Source organism: Pyrus communis, chromosome 8 (genome assembly GCF_963583255.1).
Source record: "Pyrus communis chromosome 8, drPyrComm1.1, whole genome shotgun sequence".
Classification (NCBI taxonomy): domain Eukaryota; kingdom Viridiplantae; phylum Streptophyta; class Magnoliopsida; order Rosales; family Rosaceae; genus Pyrus; species Pyrus communis.
In genome coordinates, this window is record NC_084810.1 from 21,132,089 (window position 1) to 21,151,334 (window position 19,246).

Below are 19,246 nucleotides of genomic sequence, written 5' to 3' on the forward strand. Positions count from 1 at the left end.
TCAACTCATTGCGTTCCAGGATGGCCCTTGATCTTGTTCCACAGGAATCTTAGATGAGGGAACCCAAGGAGAGCTGCCGACTCCAACTACCTCCATGTACTACTAGACTTGACCAATTGGTGGCGAATTTGCTTTGGGATAAAAACATATTAGTAGCTTATATGCCATGGGAAGGTTACAATTACTCATTAGCGAGCGTAGGCATGGAGATGGGATTTCAAGGAAGAACAGAAAATGGAAAAGGTGGGCATGGAGAACCCTAGAGCAAAAGCTCACGGGCGACATCGAAAATGGACATGTGTAGCAATATTACTGGTCATGTCATTCGGTACGAAAATGAGGTCCTGCTTGGTCAGGGATGTTTCCTTGGGCTTAATTAGGCCCAGGGATATTCTATCGTTTTTGGGCTTGGGCCTCAAGGCCTCCTTTTATTGGTTCAAAGAAACTATATACGGGAAACCTCCCTCCTTGTGTAGTGAGCTTGCTGTAATTTGAATTCTTCTTTGAACGTAGAGACATCTATAATGAAAGATTTCACATTTGGATTACAAAACTCATTTGACATTGGACTGCCATCGTTCCCGCTCACCTCTACGACGGTGAGTACTCGTTACACCGAAGAGAGAATGAACTTGTGCCACACATTTTGTGCATTAATGAAACGGACGCGTGCCTCAAATGTGCAGCGTCCTTTTACAAATCATATTTACAACCATCTACCGAAAAAGAAAAAGAATGGATAAGGAATCCTGTACCTTTTGAACAACAAGTATCTGTTGTTCTCGATGTCAACGTCCGAATGCGCCTGTTGGTTCTTTTCTGCCACAGGCTGGCTGAATGCTTGATCACCAAGTTCTTATCAACCCCGGGGTCCAGTTTCTCCAATCCAACTTCCCAATAGATTTGTTTCTAAAGTTAACCACGTCTTTTATGTCGAAAACCCTCTTTTTGTTTCCTTGTTTGGTAGACTCGATCTCAGTCTCCTCCACGGTTTCTTCATTTGATTCTTCAGTTTCAATCACAGGTTCAGGGACTACTTCGTCTTGAGGTGACAGCTCATCTATGATGCATCCCAAAACCCCAACCACCTCACTCATTTTTGGGCGTGACTTTGGTTGTTTTGATAGACACCGGTTAGCTAATGATGCAAGGTTTTGAGCTGATTTGATACAATACTGTCCTTCAAGCCGAGGGTCCAAAATAAGGTGGAATTTCTTCGAGTCTGGAACGTAGGGCTTGACCCATTCCAAAAGCTTTTGCTCACTGCGGGGCAAATTTCTCTCCACCGCCCTCCTTCCTGTGATGAGCTCATACAGAACCACTCCGAAGCTCCACACATCACTTTTAGCAGTTAGCTTCCCCGTATGTACATATTCAGGAGCCGCATAACCTACTGTTCCCACAACCTATAAAAGCGAATATTCATGGTAAGTAATGCATTTCCCAGGATGCAGGACTTATAATTCACCAGAAACAAGCAAAGAAGTTGGTTTCCATCATTAACAGGTCCCATTTCACAAGAGGGTAGCCATTGGTTAAGTTTTTCAAGAAATTTTGGAAGTGGCAAAGAGGGCCTAGAATCTTCAGACAACCATTTACTTTTACTTTTATCACTAATATCTCCTTGGTGAAACACTGAAACGAGTGACTTGTGTTCCAAAACTCCCAACACCTAAAGAGCACGATCTGCCCAAATACATTCTAGAAAGACAAACTGCTCTACCCAAAAGATAATACAACTTACTGTTGTTGAAACGTGACTTGTCCCCTCTGGAGGTCCCTGCCTCGCTAGTCCAAAGTCTGAAAGCTTTGCAATGAAGTCCTCATCTAGCAGAATATTTGATGGTTTAAAGTCGCGGAATATTAGCTGCACCAGTTACAAGGAAGATCCAAATCATATCAGCGAACAGCTAAGTAACGTAAACAAAATACAGGCTACCGGATATAAGAAAAGTAATGGGAAGCATTTACTTGCAGATATCATCTGCTATATAAATGGGAAAATTTAGGCATAAAAGACTGTTTGGAGGAGGGATTTGCAAGTGCCAAGGGATTTAGGCTAAGTTAGTTAGAAATGCACTACAGACAATGTATATAACGTGAGAACAGTGTCTTCATGTAGGGTATTTTTGATATAAAAAGTAAACAATATAGCGTACCTGAAAATCCATCTCTTCATGTAGATATGCCAATCCGCGGGCTGCATCTTGAGCAATTCTTAGTCTTGTCATCCATGGGAGAGATGATGAAGATCGAACCAATAGATGGTCCTCCAAGCTTTTATTACGCATAAGTTCATAAACCAATAGCCGTTGAATCCCCCTTTCATCATCTTCTGCACAGTATCCTACTAACTTAACAAGATTTGGGTGTTTGACAACGCCCAACAAGTTTACTTCATTAATCCATTCCTTATGCCCCTGAATGCTAGAATGTAAAATACTGCAACCCCGTTAGACAACCTCAAAAACTTGAAAACCTACAATCTCAAATATAGAGCATGTAAAGTAAAGCTACATTCAGACCGTTCAAATAAATCCTTAATCGAAACCAACCACTAATCAAATTATTCTACAAGCAAAACACACTTGCAGCATAAGAGCTCGTTTGGAAGTGCTTTTAAAATGACAGAAAACACTTTTAGAGATAATGTTTCTGGGTTCTAAGAGCACTTCAAAATGCTTTTCATTGATTCACTTGCATTAAAAACATTTTCACAAAAAAAACTTTCCGCCATTTTAAAAGCAGTTCTAAACGAGCCCTAAATCTATACAACGGTCAGTATACCAGCAATGTTAACAAGCTTTATACTTTAGAATCACGACTCCTTTCTAAATTTATGGTTTATCGCTCAAGTTTGCCGTCCCCCAACCCGAATTCAACTAGCTGAAATGATACAAATCCCAACTCTAATTCAAGCGAACTTTCCAACTCCAACCCCACAAATTTACAAGAAACAAAAACAAAGCAGAATCCACAAAGCAAAAGCCACAGAAGAAAAAAAAAAAGCACAAAGGTGAACACTAAAAAAAATTGATTCCCAAACAGTCAAAGTGAAATGCTTGAGAAATTCAAATAAAATATACAAAATTGCCAAATAAAAATTTGTAAAACTGCAATCCCATACAACATTTTTCTAGTTATTAATACACTAAAAATTCCAAACTTTTCACAAAACCATCAACAGTTTTTACGATTACAAACCCAAAAATTCAAAACAAAAATTGAAAGGGGATCAAAGAGTATGCCTGGAAGCCATTCCGATTCAACTGTTTGATAGCAACGTCCATTTTCCCGTCGCCGACATTACAGCCTCTGACGATTCCTCTGTAAACGCACCCAAAACCTCCTTCTCCAATCAGTAACGCCCTGCTGAACCCCCTGCTCGCCGCCTTCAGCTCCGAGAACGTGAACACCCTCAGAGCATTGGCCCGCCGCAGACTCAGCAGCTCCTGGAACGCCACAGAGTCGGACAGGTCCCTCGAGTCCGAGTCGAACTCGGACCGCCGAGTGGTGCCGTAGCTGCTGGAGGCCACACTGAGGGAGCGCACCCACGACACCTTCGACGTCGCCCGGGGAACGACGCCGGGTTCCTCGTTGTCCCGCCCCTCCCCATTAGTGAAATGGAAGCACTTCATCAGCTCAGAAGAAAATCCGGCGAACTTCAAAAGTTGCAGAGAGAGAGCGTCAAGAGAGAGGGGCTTGGAATTGGATCGCAAGTCAGACCGACGAAGGTGGACAATGTATTTTTGTCTTTATATTTTAAAATGCTGAATTTTAAGAAATTGGGCCGCGATTTTGTTGAGAAAAAAATAAAAAAGTGAGATTTTTGACGTGACGCGAACATGCCTATTACATCAAATATTATAATATAAATAATTAAAAAAATTATTTTAAATATTCAATTACTTTTTTTATGATATTTTGTGTATCCAAACGCTTTTTCATAAAAAATTTCTCAAAAAAAAAGGCAGATGCCAACAAAAAAGTAGGTTTTTATTTACATGAAGGCAACATTGGAGTACAATAATCGAAACAAGCTAGTTTTAGGTAGGGATGTAATCGGTTGAACTTCGACTCGTGTCCGCTTTGTTTTTGACTTGGTCAAGTTGGATTTGTAAAGATAAATGAGCCAGGGTCGAACAAATATTAAGCTCGCTAGAAAAATAAGTTCAGTTTAAATTTTTTGTATTTCAAACAAAAAAAGGAAAGAAATTATCGAGAAAATTATTATTAATATTTCAAAAATACTATCATAAATTTTTCAAATGTCGTTTATCGTTTCTATTTGGAAGACGAATCTTGTTCTATTTTTTACTAAATGCCCACGTATTCTCAATACTTTTATAAATTCATAACGACATATTTGATGTGCCTAGTAACCATACAGACTGGAAATATTGTTTCAATTGACAATGATTTAGTTTAGCCTCCACCATGTGGAAGTGTTTCAAATTTTTTATCTATCTATTTATTTTCTCTTTTGTTGTATTTTGTGTGTCGTTTTTGCAGTGGATCACGAGCGACTGCAGATTTTGCTGCTCTGACGTGTCAGCTTTTGTTAGAGGGCCCCCATTAGTTCGTTGAAGGGTATAATAGGTATTTTACATGTCTGCTTGTTTGGTCTTTTGAATTTTGATTAGGTCAAGTTGTTTGCCAACAAGAACCCTTTTGGTGAGGATTGATGAGAAAGATTCTGGTGATTCGTAAATTAAGTCTGTTTATCTTGTATATAGTGTGATTTGTTTTTTTTCAAGTATTGTTTTTATTTAATTTTAAATAAAAAATATTTAAAATGATTCATGAAAGTACGATGTACGATAAATAGATATGTTTCACGAACTCCTAAAATCCTCACAAAAAAGATCTGAATCCGAATTCGGTTGTTTGGTCACCTCCAAGTCTCTCTTTCTTTATCCTCAAACTTGTCCTGCTGTCCATGGCTTCTAGAAATGCGTGCGCAAAGTCATTCCTTTAAAAATATGAAACTTTAACGAAAAGCTATCGGTACTGTTCACTTTAACGAAAAACCATATTTTTACATTAAAAAGTCAATTCTACTACTATTTACTTTACCATTTATTTTGTCCTTATCGTTAAAACTCAAAATTTTCAAACACTTTTAATTAGTTTTCCTTTAAAAATATGGTATAAAATTATGCATTTTTATACCCATGCTTAATGCATTTGTGTTATTTAGGTTAATAACCTAATAATTTAACATGTTAATCTTTGTTAATCGAACATATAGAGGCTACCTACTTCTTTTTTACGTTTTATTTTAAAACGTTAGTAAAATGATTAAAACTATTCATTTGGCGAGATCTTTTTTGAATGATTATTTCTGTGAAAGACTATTATTTTGGAGTTGCTAGGTCATTACAATAACCTAAGATGTCTTCGTCTCCATCAATAGATCCAAACTCCGGTCTTCTTCCCCCGAGTCTAGTTCTAATCGGACGACACAAACGACGGGAAGAACTGATCAGACTATCCAAGCTCTGGCCTTTTTCTCGTCTAGCTATGAGGATGGTGAGGTTTGAAAGAAAAGGCATGCAAAAGAGAAGTGGCCACCATAGCCCCACTGAGAAAAAGCAGGGGGAGAGGAAGGAGGGGAAACAGATTGATGGGACAATTTATTATGCGGTGAAGATGTACTCGGATAATTACTGTCTACTAAAGTAATAATTGCTTTTGCTCAATCAATAGCCCGGACAGCAATTGACATAGTAAGTTGGAGTTGCTCTCAGACAATGATGAATTGATCATGAGGATGTACAGCTCGATAGGCAACGATAATAAGTTGTGTGACTGAATGCATCATATCGGGGGAGGTTGCCCCAAATACAAGGATAAAAACATATATGATGATGTACACCAATGATATTTTACTATCTTCTTCATGAGTCTTCGTCTTCCCAGCATTACAAGCAACTGCCCACATCGATTAACCATAAAAATGGGGTGCAATATCATGATCGTGTCTCCTAGTCCTCACAATGGTAACTAAATCCCACTCCTTTGGCAGAGCTAACATGGTGCATTGGTTGCAACTGATCCCAACAATTTAAATTATCTCCGTTTTAATTTTGGGTAAATTACATTTTACACTCTCGAATTTGTGTGCAATTGCAACTTCATATATTTTAAAACATTGCAATGTCATACACAAACTTACAATTTATTCTAGTGTCATAGATCTATTAATCAATTTGTTTGTATGACCATTAAGTGATGATTTGACGTACTTAGAACTCACATTTATGCTGATGTGAATGTCAAAATTTTGTCACAAGGAAAATCAATTAAGAAAGAAAATCAATTTAGAAAGAAAATCAATTAAAATAAATAACATAAAATCAAAAAAAGGTAGACCACCCCTTCAATCCCACCACCAATCCAGCCCCTGCCTCCCCGACGACACCTCCTTCCCCAGCCTAACCTCCCCTGCAACCAACCACCGCCAGCCCTCACCTCTTCCCCGATTCGTTGACCTTCTTCAGCCTTCACCCACTCCCACCCCGACCCCAACCAGCTCATTCCCTTCTGCTGCATCCTCAGCAGCAAAGTCTCAATCAACCATCTCTTCCAAGCTCCAGGTGGGGCCTCTGTGATGTTGGGGTGTTTTCTGCTTCTGGGTTTTCTTAGTGTATTTCACCCTATAATTTTTATATGACCCTATACTAGCTGAGGCAAACAAAATAGAGAGACCATTTTTTAAATTGAAACATACCAAAATTATAACCCTTCCAAAATAGAGAAGTTTTTAGTGATTAATATTGTGAAGAATTCACATTATATAAGAAATCAATGATTGAATGATAATTTGGTTGTATACAATGAGAAATGTATTTCATTTTACTGATAATTATGTTGTGATACGACATTTCTATAACATGAGAACATGTGATGGACAATTAATTATAAATGAAAGTATGATTAATTTTTAGAAGCTTCTTGTTCATGACTTTTTTGTACCTGAATTTACAATTCCAGTCTTAATTGATTTTAAGCTTTAATCTAGCGGTCCAAATGTTCATATTAAATCACACAGCCATGACTTAAGTGATTCAAATGATTTTCATTTCGTATTAAGGTGATGCACACAATCAAGGCCGCCTTGTCCGTAGTGGCAGAGTCATGATTTTACGTGAGAAGGGGCCTCATGTAAATGTTAAAAAAAAAAAATATATATATATATATATATATATATATATATAGTATTTACAAGAAAGTATAATACATGTTTGGAGTTTGAGCTAATTAAATTTTTTGAGGCGCTAAATACTTTTTCATGTTGAAATTAACCTTCCAATATCTAGTTAATATAGAGAGTAGTTAAATTAAAGATGATCAAATCAATAAAAAAATGCTAGGAAGACATGTTTTTAGGCCATATTTTGGATGCCACATAATGTGACGATTAATTATTAGATTTATTCTTTATTGATTTAAAGTACTAGTTCAACCATTAACAACTATATCATCACGAGGTCTCAAAAGATGGCTCAAGGAGATGGTCACTGTACCCAAGTTAGTATAGAATAAATTGGCAAATTTTATTAGTTTGAGGACTGACTTTTCCAAAAAAAAAAAAAAAAAAAAAGGTTTAAAGACCTAATTTTCACTAAAGGTAATAATTGAGGGACTAAATTGACAATTCACCCTATTTTAACTATTGGTGAATAATTTAAGAGTTTTGTATGAACTAATTAAAAGAAGTATACCACTATTTTGTTTTAAAATATAATACTAAATATTAAGAATGGCCGAAAGAGTGAGGGTAGGCCTTGGCCTATACTGGCCTATTAGTGCCTCTGCCCCTGCCTGTCCGGTTGAAAAGAGTAAAACATAACCTAGTATTGTAAATTTCTGATTCCGTCATTGACTTTAAATACATCCAAATGAGAAACAAACTAATAGATCACGGACATACTTCCAGGCTTTAAAACACAGTTATTTATATTTTAGCACATTCTTGTTTACTTAAGTTCTTTAATTATCTTTTAATTAATTTATACAATTTAAATTGCTGACATAAACATGGGTATGCAAGGAGAGAAATGATACACGCAGAAGTCCATGGATTACAATTTTGAAAATGATCTTTGCTGGTTATAAAAAAAATTCTTTAGTAACCACTAACCAGACACATACAAAACCATTAGTCGTTAGTTCCATCGGCAGACTCTATGGATATTGGAAGAAATCTCAAATTTTAACATTGATTTCCACTGCCTACCTACCTACAAAGAGACTTGGATTGATAGGGTCTCACATCTTTATCACTTGCGCTTCCGATAGTGTGTTCTCCAAGTTATATATTTCAACAAATACTTGAGCGACTTTAAGCTCTGGTTCAGTAAAACAAATGTTGTTAGGGAATTATGCAGATTCCAGAACCTTTATACAAACTGATGTGTGCATGTTGTCGTCCCTTAAGACTTGGATTGTTGGAGTGGGTGGGAGAAGTTGTCATCGACTAATTACTTGCACAGAGGATAAATTCCAGCTGACTCAAAAGTCAAAGACAGAATTTCTAATGAAAACTGCGGTCAAGAATGTCTTCTTATTTATTTATTCTATTTATTTTTCTTCCAATGAATCATAAATTTTAATACACAGGCAGAAGGATGACTCGGGTACCAGAAACGAGTCTTCATGAGCAGTCAAATTGAAAACCTACAAGAAGGTCACTACAAGGGTTTTTTTTGACCAGAAGTTAAGAAAAGTACGTGGAATTAGAACGAGTATTCGCAACGGATCTTAAAACCGTACATATGAAAAATTAGTTTGAAAATAACACTAGAAAGAGCATGCAAAAACAATTAATTGCTTATCGATTCCTCGAAGACTTGTATCCGAATTCATAGTTTGATAATATTGTCATATTTGCAGATTATTCGTTCATGGATAGATAAACAGTTTATTATTTCAATATTTATATTTTGTAAAATTAATTCAAATCCACATCTTGCTTTACTATTTACTTAGTAGCAACAATGTTATTTAAACATACAAATTTAATCACATTCTAAAAAACTGATCACGTTGCAAAAATATTGTCAATTAGATCATAAGCTATTGTATGTGACGCCTACTTGTACTAGAGGGTTCATCAATAGTGTGATTAATTTCGTGAGTCTAAATAACATTATTCTAATGGCAATACTGTTTTTTTCACAGTTGATTATATGTCATGAAGGCATTACAATTTGCTCACTAAACACTACTTTCTTTTTCTTCACCAACACAATCATGACTTTATTGAGCAAGATTATGTTAAATCCATCAATACGAGTTTAGTGGTATAAATTTTCACTTTGTTTGAAAATGGTACCAAATTCACACCCTCTCATCATATAATCAAGATTGTTAAAACACAACTGAATATGAAAGACTAAAAGAAAAATTAGTATCCGGTCCCTAGTTTATAATGTTCATTGACTAAGACCTTATTAGTTTTTAAATTTTAATCAAAGTCCCTAGCATTAATATATTAATGAATTACATGTAAGTTACATAATTTTTATAATAAAAATTAGTAATTGATTTAGAGTTTTAATACTCACACCCTTATTAAACTCCTAATTAATTTCAATTCTAACATTTTCAAAAAATAAAAAATAAAATTAGAATAAGTTTGTACCCATTAAATTTTTATATAAAAAAAAATTATATGTACCCATTCTTAAATATACCAATTTGTTATATGAAAAATTACCCTTTTTTTAATATAAAATGTACCCATTTTTATATAAAATTCATTCAATCTTTTCTCTAATCCATTTTTTAAACTTATATGGGTACATTCTATTTTGTTGATTTAAGAATGTATCCATGTCAAGTTTAATAGAAGAAATGCTTAATAATTATTAAGACTAATATCTTTTCTTTTTTTTTTTTGTGTGTTTTTGAAAAATGTACCCATGTTTTGGTACAATAATTTTTTGGTTAGTTTTTTATGAACGTACCCATGTATACACATAATATATTGGAGAGTATAATTTATCTTTAATATTTTTAATCTCATAAATTATGCGTTTTATTTAAAATCTCATTAATATAAATAACTACAAATTTCATTTTTAGTTTAAAAATAAAATAAATATATTATTACATTAATGTCAGGGACTTCGATAAAAAACTAAAAGTCAGAAAGGTTTTAGTCAAAGAACATTGATAGTTAGGGACCGCATCAAAAGTATCCCAAAACTAAAATAGAACTAGTCCACTAAACTTGGATTGTAAATTTTATATGGAGGAGGATTCTCTTTCCTCCTAATCTCTCTCCCCTTCCCTCTCCTTCTAATCTCTCTCAAAAGCAAAATGTGATAGGGGTGAGAAAAGAGAATGAGAATACGATCGAGGGAGAGAATCTTACTCCATTTTATATATGGGGCTTCCTTTGTTCATTTCCATCCATTTTGGTGGATTTGGATCTAGGATTAGACTTGGGAAATATCATTCATTTAAATAGTAAACTGCCATGACAGTTACTATTCACTCTCCACACATTGTGAATAGTGACAATTACAATGATTTATTTATTTCTAATGTACAATTCAATTATTGAACATATGAGATTAATTTAGAATATGTGACTACAATTTTGCCACGTGTCCATGTTTATCAATATATATATATATATATATTTTTTGTAACTTTTTACGTTTTTAAAATTTATTATTACGAAAAATAATAAAAATCATTGGATTAAAGTAAGAATTTGTAATAGAGGTCTGAGATTTGGCCATGTGTCAAATAGAAGTCTGAGATTTGGCCTTTTGTCAAATGGCCGTTGGTAGCCAATAGACCGTTTTGGTGAGACCCATGCAACATAATCTGTCACGCCACTCTTTGAGCTGGGAGTGTATGGTGCACACACCTGGCAAAAAAAAACTTAAAAGGCACTCGCTGACATTTGTGCCAAGGATTTGGACTTGGACTCAAAATGAACATGGCTGATGAGCCTTGGTGATCCAAAAATAGGGCGGAGGTGTGTTTTCAGTTGGAAGTGCTCTTAAGGCCTTAACCTTTGTTTCTTTTCTTTGCACGTAGGTTGGTCGACTAGCATGAATAGTTGGGGGTCATTTGACAACAAGCCTTCACACACCTAAAACCCTAACTCTTAATTGTCTATGCGCATAAGTATAAAACTAGGGTTACATAAAACTAAGGTAAAACTAGCTTGTCGCCTCTCGCTGATGGCCAACCTCACCACCTCACCTGGGCAAGAAACACTGCAATATTCCAAAACTTGCTGGAGTGTGAACATTTTTGCTCATGCAGAATTACATAGCAAGGGAAAGCTGAGTTTGATACTCTAGTCTTCACACTATCTAATTTAATGATAAGTGCAGTAGTGTACACAAGTAGATTAATGTCAAAATAAAAAACCCCTAGCCGGGCAATGTGCATGCGTAGCACACGCATAAGTGACTCATGGATTAATGTAAAAAAATTAAAACCTAACAAAGAAAACTTCTAAGCCGTCGACCCCTACTTTTGGTCTTGGATCGACGGAAATACTTCTTGATTTTTCACATCTCCTTTTATCTGCGTTTCTGGTAATGATTGCTCTCTCACTTTGTCAAGTAGAGCTTTGCAGTTGTGGTCACTCTCTCGCTCTGTCGAGTACAACTATTTGTAGCGGTTAGGGCTCACTGCTCAACTTCAGATGTTTCAAAGTTGAGGTGGGTAGTTTTTTTATTTTTGCGCTTGGTAAAAGACTATGAGGAGGAGGCTCAACATTAGTGGAGGTAACTCATAAGAACACTTATTTTTCAACGATTGCAAGGTCATTAGAGGGTGGTGCAGTCTTTTATTCGTGGTAACTTTACGCTAGTTCTCCGACTTGCAAGGTTTTGTCCTCATGAGTGTTATCTGTCATGTTGATTGCATTTTGGTCTCCATGGTTGAGGAATATTTCTTATTTGTTTAATTGTGAATTTGTGTTGTTTCTTTTGGCATGTGTGGCCTCTTGGTTTGCTCTAAAGATCGCTCTAAATATCACATTTGTCATATCTAATGTAAGTTCTTGACCATTCTTAATAAAGTTTCTTTTAATTAAAAAAAAGATTAATGTCAAATTATGCAAAATGATCAAAATGGTTAACGATTTAAAACAAGGATAAAAACTCGTATTTAATCCTTGGTAATATCATACTCTAAAACGTATACCATTGTTCTAATTGCATACACATATGATATGATATATAATCTTTGGCTAACTTCAACTAATCTGTCATGTTTTGCACATATAGAAATAATTAACCAATTAACAAGAGTTAAATGCAATATTTAATAGGAAAACTAATGAAAAATGTTTGAAAACTTTGAGTTTTAACGATAAGGACAAAATAAAAGATAAAGAAAATAGTACTATAATTAACTTTTTAATGTAAAAATTTGATTTTTCTTTAAAATTAACATCATCGAAAATTTTTCCTTAAAATTCTTATATCTAATTGATGAACAATAAGGCTTGGGATGGTGTCATGGTAGCTACTATAGCGTATCATCAAGGTTGACCAAAAGCTGAGCCTAAATATTCATTACTGTACGTTATGCAGATGGTTGTGACACCTTCTTGAATTGAGCAGCTCGATGTGTCTAATCACGAGCTACCTAGTTTATTACGTGGAAATAAACTTAGACATGGTGCTGTATTATTAATATAAAACATAACAGTAAGTTAGTAACAGTATATTCGTACGTAACGTGTAAGTTATTTTCCTCTTTCGTGCTCTATTGCTCCAATATCTCATTTCCCAGGCTGTCTGCCCTCGAAGATTCCACCAGATCCATATCCAATGGGGCCACTTCAAGATTCGAACAACACACCTTTGCACAAACCTGATTTTCTTTGACCACAGAGTGAGATGAACAGTCTTTGATAATTGAAGTGAGAGACAGAGAGAGAGAAAAAGATAACCGAGAGAAGATCTTCACCGGATTTTTCAATTATATCCGTTCATCGTATATCGTGTGATCCGTTATTGTCCTATACTATTTATATTCAATTTTAAATTAAAAAATTACAATAATTGCTGATCACATAATATACGATAATTAAATGTGATTGAAGAATTATCACGATATTCACAAAAAAACTATGGCGAAGATCATCGTGGGAGATACCCCATGGGCTGGAAGGAAGGGATGGAAAGGATATATCACCATATGATCTGCGTTTCCGAAGCTGTAGCACTAGTTTTCTACTACTACTGAGAGCTTGCAATAATGATGACCACATCATACATGGTACAATTAACACGGGTTCTGTTCAATATTTTTAAGGAAATTTTAACGAAAAGCCTACGGTAATGTTCATTTTAACGAAAAATCATATTTTTACATTAAAAAGCTAATCCTGATACTATTCATTTTATCTTTTATTTTATCCTTATCATTAAAACTCAAAGTTTTCAAACTTTTTTCATTAGTTTTCTTATTTTCATCACACAGCAAGTCAGCAACTACCAAGTCCATAAGGCAGCTTTTGCGCGCGCGCGCATATATATTCTTGTGTTTTAACTATTCCATATATACCTTCTGCATTAATCTACAGCTTGCTGCTGATTACTTCTGCCTTCTGAAACTAACAATCAAAAGGAAATGGTAGCGAGCTACCTACAAGTTCTTGATGACTATAAATTTCATAATCCCAGTTGATTTTTTTCTTGGTTTTGATTAACAATCATTAATGCATGCAGGGGCTCGCTTGTTACTCTCTCAGTCTGAGAAATGCTACTGCTTGTGATCATAAGGCTTCTCCTTTTAACCTTTTAGGCACATGCATGCAAGCACTTAAAACAAGCCATCAAAATGGATATACCGTATCTTTGGGGAAGACTTACCTATACCCCTGGGTATGTGGTTAGTCTCCTTCTTATCTTAAGAGATCAGAACCTGACATACAACAATTATCTTCTTTTGTTACAACATTCATTATGTAATATCATTGTCGACCTAGTGGCACATCGCTTTTCCCCTATCCTAATTCTTACAAGAAAATTAGATAATAAATAACTAAAAACTATTTTGATAATCATTTCGTACTTAGTTTTTATATTTTCTTTTTAAACTGAAAACTTGTTTAATAACTTTTTTTTTTCTATTAAAAAAAACTGAAAGCTAAATTATGAAACTCAAGAAAATAGCTTTTAGTTTTTTTTTTCTTTCATTTTTTCATTTTCAAAGTAACCAAACAAGTTTTCATTTATCAATTTCTTTTTTAAATGAATACAAAAATAAATAAAAAATAAAATAAAATAGTTACCAACTAGCCCTAAAAAAATAAAACACAAGCACCAAATGATAAAATTGAAAAAGAAAGACTGAAAAAAACTGGAATCAAAGTTATGTAAATTTAAAAAACTTGACTTCAAAAAATTAAAAAACATGCACCAATATTACTTACTGGTAATGCTAAAAAGACCAAATTTTTAAACCAAATTTTGTAAACCAAATGATGTGGTTGTTGATGATTGGTTTATTACTTAAGTGTTGATTAAAGCGCTTATTTCATATTGATGACACATCATTTGATTTTAAAATTTAGTTTTAAAATTTTAATCTACTTAGCATAATCCTTATTATTATTGTCATAAGTAATGCTAAAGAGACTAAATTGGTAAACGAAATTTTATAAACTAAATGACATGGAAGTTGATGATTGAATTATGACTTAAGTATTGATAAACATGCTCATTTATATTGGTAACACATCATTTAGTTTGTAAATTTTGTCTACAAAATTAGTCTCCTTATCATTACCATATTGTCACTGTTAAATTGGTGACGCAAACTTGGTTATGATGAATGAAATATGCATGTTGATGATGGATGAAGCACCACAAATATATTATGCAGCAGGGTCACGAACTTCAAAGAAGGAGCGATTCTTGACGACGATGTCGTACATCTGGAAGGACTTGAGGTTGGCAAAATTCTTGGGGAGCGAGATGAGATGGACTGAGTTCTCGGAGCGGTGGAACTGGAGGAGGTCAGGCCGACACGAGTTGGGATAGCGAGTCCAGCCCAGTTCAGTGAGTCGCTGCTCGAGTTCGGGGTAGGAGCGGATGACCTGGTTGGCTGGGAGGTAGACCAAGACTCGGGGCCGAGCACCAGGTGCGGTGGCTGTGCCCGGATTCGGCGGCTCTTTTTGCTCAAACGACTCCCGAGTTGGGTTCGTGATCAGCCGAACGACGCCGTGTTCGTCAAATATCCACACTCCGGACATTGTTGCGTGTAACGGGACTGGTGCAGATATTGAAGGCAATGTGCGACAGGGAGAGTAGAAGAGGAAGTATGGTTGGTCAGGAGGAAGTATGGATATGTCTTTTGTAGGGAAAGTATGTAAAACCCTATTCTACTTATAGCTAGCCGAAGGACACAACCAATAGTATAAATGATTTCAAAATTGTCAGCAGTAATGCTACGGAAATCACCTTCAACACATTTTTCTAACAGAGGTGGGGTTTACAATACAAGTAAGTCTCACATTTATTAGAAATATGATACAAATGTGGTTTACAAAAGTCTGTTCTTCCTACTATTTCCAAATTATTTGGCATCTTTGCTTGGAGTTGTGGGATTGACATTGGTTTAGCTTCTAGTCATACTGTTAAGATGCCTAGCAGAAACTCTTTCTCCCTCACTCTTTGTTTGATAAACTTTTCTTTCTCCCTTTAAGATTTAATTCTCTTATTTGTTGTATATGTTGTAGCTAGGGCTGCGTAAGGCCCTATTTATGAGAGTTTTAACGATACACTTTCATTTTTAACAAAAAATCACATTTATACTTTTCCATTGTACTATTTATTACACCTTTATTTTTCTTTTTTCATTAAAACTAAAGTTTTTTTTTTTTTTTACTTTTCGTTAGTTTTCCTCTAATTTATATGAGATTATTTCTTGCCCTCCAAGAAAGAATATGAATGTTTGCTTAGATTGACCTTTAACTTTAAGTAATTAGATTACAATTCGAATAAGAAATCAAAGCTAAAAGCAACATCAAAATAAATAAATAAAAATGATAGAATTGCTATATCTCAGTTGTAACCCAACATGGAAGAACCGGTGGGCAATATAGAAAACAAGAAATATTTATCAAAGTAATTTAGTAACAATAAAAATAAACTCGCTTCATGAATCTCTTTCTCATATTTGATGTGTGTGAGTTAAAACAGTTGTGATAAGGATATAGAACCCGTCTTTTAACCATGAACTTAAAAGTTTCTTTATGTAAATTAAAGTAATTTATTAGTGCTCGTGTAACATTGTAATAAAAAATAAAAAAACTAACGAAAAGTCCAAAAAATATGATTCTGCTGCGCATCATTATCACTTTTACTTATCACTAAAAGCAAAGATAAAGATATTTTGGAATGTGCTATTTCAAAATAGTGCCTGTTTGGGGCTGCTTTTTTGGAGCTATTTCTTCCTTTTTCAAAAGTTTTAAGTTGCTATAGTGTTTGGTTTGTTGTAGTGGAAGAAAGTCGAATTAAAGCTTGAGTTAAAAGCAACAAAAATGCAACTTTTAGGTGTGTTTAGAAGTACTTTTAAAATGATTGAAATTATTTTTAACAGAAGTATCTTTGAAACCAATTCTTGGTAAAAATGCAAATGAATCATGAAAAAACATTTTCATTAAAAACACTTTTAGTCATTTTAAAAATGGAGTAGGATTCTCTCCTCTCCTATTTATAGAGAGAAAGACAAAAAAAGAAAGTGAGAGTGGACCGTAGGGAAAGGGAGGGAATTAAGAGGGAAGAAAATCCTACTCCTTTAAAAGTACTTCCAAATGAGTCATTTGTTAGTGCATTTATGTGCAAATCAAAAATCTCAAAGAGGTGCTAAGAATTTTAATGAAATTTCAAAATCTTCATTGAGTATTTACCAAATATAGCCAAAAATTAAGTCTTAATTTCAAAAATGTCACTTTTTATAAAAACTTTCAAAAATATCCAAAATTTCACTTAAATAGGCACAAATACCCTCGAGTTTAACAATTAAATATGTGAAACCCTGCCCTAAACTAATTGTAATTTCATTTAATGGGAATTATGAATTACCTTTTTGTCCCCAATCCACTACCCAATCTGGTTTCTTTTTGGGATTTCCTCCTAACACTCATCTTTTCATTGCCTGCCGCGTGGCACACCCATCTCATATCTCCCTCTCTCTTCTTCTCTTTTCTCCCCCGAGTCAACTCTCTCTTTCTTTCTCTTTCAGCTCACACATTCTCTCTCGGACCTTTCTCTCTCTCTCTTTCTCGGCGACACCCAAACACCCACACCCCAAATCTTAACACCTCGACAACGACGGCTGCACCACCATCATCACTACATTAGCTTTCTCTCTCATTCTCTTTCTTCGTCTCTGTGGAGCACAGAAGATCTCTTGCGAGTCCAACGACTTCAAGCACCAAATTCGGCCACTTCCTAGCCACGACGAGGGACTACGAATGTACAAATTTGTCCCTCTCATTTCTCCCTTCATTTTAATAGGTAGATCGTAGGGTTAGGTGGTGAATCGACGTCAACTGGAGCTCGGGAGGCTCTGGCCTTCTTCCTCGATAAGAAACGGGTCAGTTGACCCAAACCCGAAACCCTTAACCCAATTAACCAAGGCCTTTGGGTCGTGCCAGCTCGGGCCTACGACTAGTTAAACCCCAAACCCAAACCCATTTATATAAACCCAACCTAAAAACCCTTAGCTCAGGCTTTCAGGCCTAAACCCAGTTGTGCAAACCTAGGGCCTTCGGCCCATTAAACCCAAAACCCATTTTCCCTTGGGACGGGTTACCAGCTCAACTCCAATAGGCCCAAGCCCAAGCCCAGACCCGGATCCGACCCAACCCAATCGGATCCTAGGACCCCAGGCTGCGCATAAGGAAGTATGATGCCGAGCCAGTGTCGACGCGTGGAGCGCACGCGTCGTCAGTGACCCACGGCAACGAATGGCTGCCAGAATCGCCACCTTGCGACTATTAACGGCGATTCTGTCTTTTCAATCATTATGATAGAGTTTTATTAATTAGACTCTTTATGTGCTTAGGTGCGACTATTAACGGCAATTCTGTCTTTTCTATTTCTCATGGCTCATCGAAGACGAAGTATTTGTGAGTGGACCCTTCCTAAAAAAAATGTTTTAATAGTAGAATGCATACATGAAAAACATGATTTAATGGTTACATTTTATGGGTAAATTAGATTTACACTTTATGATTATCATACTTTACTGACAATATTTTGGAATACCATACTTTATCGAATTTATGTTCTTTGTAGTATATATGATGGATGACTATATACTATCTATGAACATATTTTTACACTCTTTGTAGTATATATGATGGATGACTATATACTCTGTAGATGATTTCAGATATATTTACTTATGCTGGAAAGATTATATTCAATGTTTTTGTGCGCATCTAGTGATCACTGTCCTGCTTATGGGCGTATGTTCTACCTACGGGTGTATGTTCTTCCTATGGGCGTATATCCTGCCTACGGGCGATAGTTCTGCCTACGAGCGTATGTTCTGCTTACGGGCGCGTGACGGTCCTGCCTATGACGTATTTTCGGAAAACCTATCACATATTATGCTATTAGTTGTCATAAACTTTGAGGGTTAGTATGTTGTTGAATAACTGTTTCCGTATTACATATATATCAACTTGGTCCATCTCATGTTTGTTTTGCGTCCCCTCAGGACACAGGAACGAGGCTTACGATCTGAGCTACGAGGCATTACCCTACCAGTGACATCGTGCCATCCTGTCTGCTTGTCATCATTTGTAATAGTACATTCCGCTTGTATTCTTATTTATATGTATGCTTTGAATATGTCATGCATTATCACTATCATTATCATTGTTGGTAGTTGAATATTATTATATTATTTTTATAAGGCTTATGTTGGAATATTATATTGCGTAGTTCGCGCGAAATTTACATGCATGTTTCACATGTTATCAGCATATGCATTCATTAAATGGCTTGCGTCACCCTCGAGTGTCGGCCATCACGTGGCCATCCCGACGTCCCCCAGACATTGGGATCGGGGTGTGTCAAAATAAATTAAAGGCTTTTTAGCTATTGTCGCCTCAACCTCCGGTCCAACTTCACCTTTGCTTCTACACTCCACCACCACAACCCTATCCCTTTTGACCCCTCATCACCGACATTGAGCGCCGCCGTGGGTACCGTAAGTGGGAACAACATAATTTCAA

At 35.6% G+C, this 19,246-nt stretch overlaps 2 protein-coding genes across 2 annotated transcripts; both read right to left on the minus strand.

The window, feature by feature from the left end:
• Window positions 1–9: 9 nt before the first annotated feature.
• Window positions 10–3,737, minus strand: LOC137742031 (serine/threonine-protein kinase PCRK1-like). Its single transcript, XM_068481764.1, has 4 exons — window positions 3,249–3,737; window positions 2,160–2,420; window positions 1,745–1,867; window positions 10–1,406 (listed from the first exon to the last, which is right to left on the minus strand). Exons 1-4 carry the CDS (start codon window positions 3,636–3,638, stop codon window positions 846–848), a joined length of 1,335 nt encoding a protein of 444 aa, XP_068337865.1. The 5' UTR covers window positions 3,639–3,737; the 3' UTR covers window positions 10–845.
• Window positions 3,738–14,869: 11,132 nt separating this feature from the next.
• On the minus strand, window positions 14,870–15,247 carry LOC137743117 (flowering-promoting factor 1-like). Its single transcript, XM_068483023.1, has one exon. It carries the CDS (start codon window positions 15,245–15,247, stop codon window positions 14,870–14,872), a length of 378 nt encoding a protein of 125 aa, XP_068339124.1.
• Between the last annotated feature and the right edge of the window lie 3,999 nt (window positions 15,248–19,246).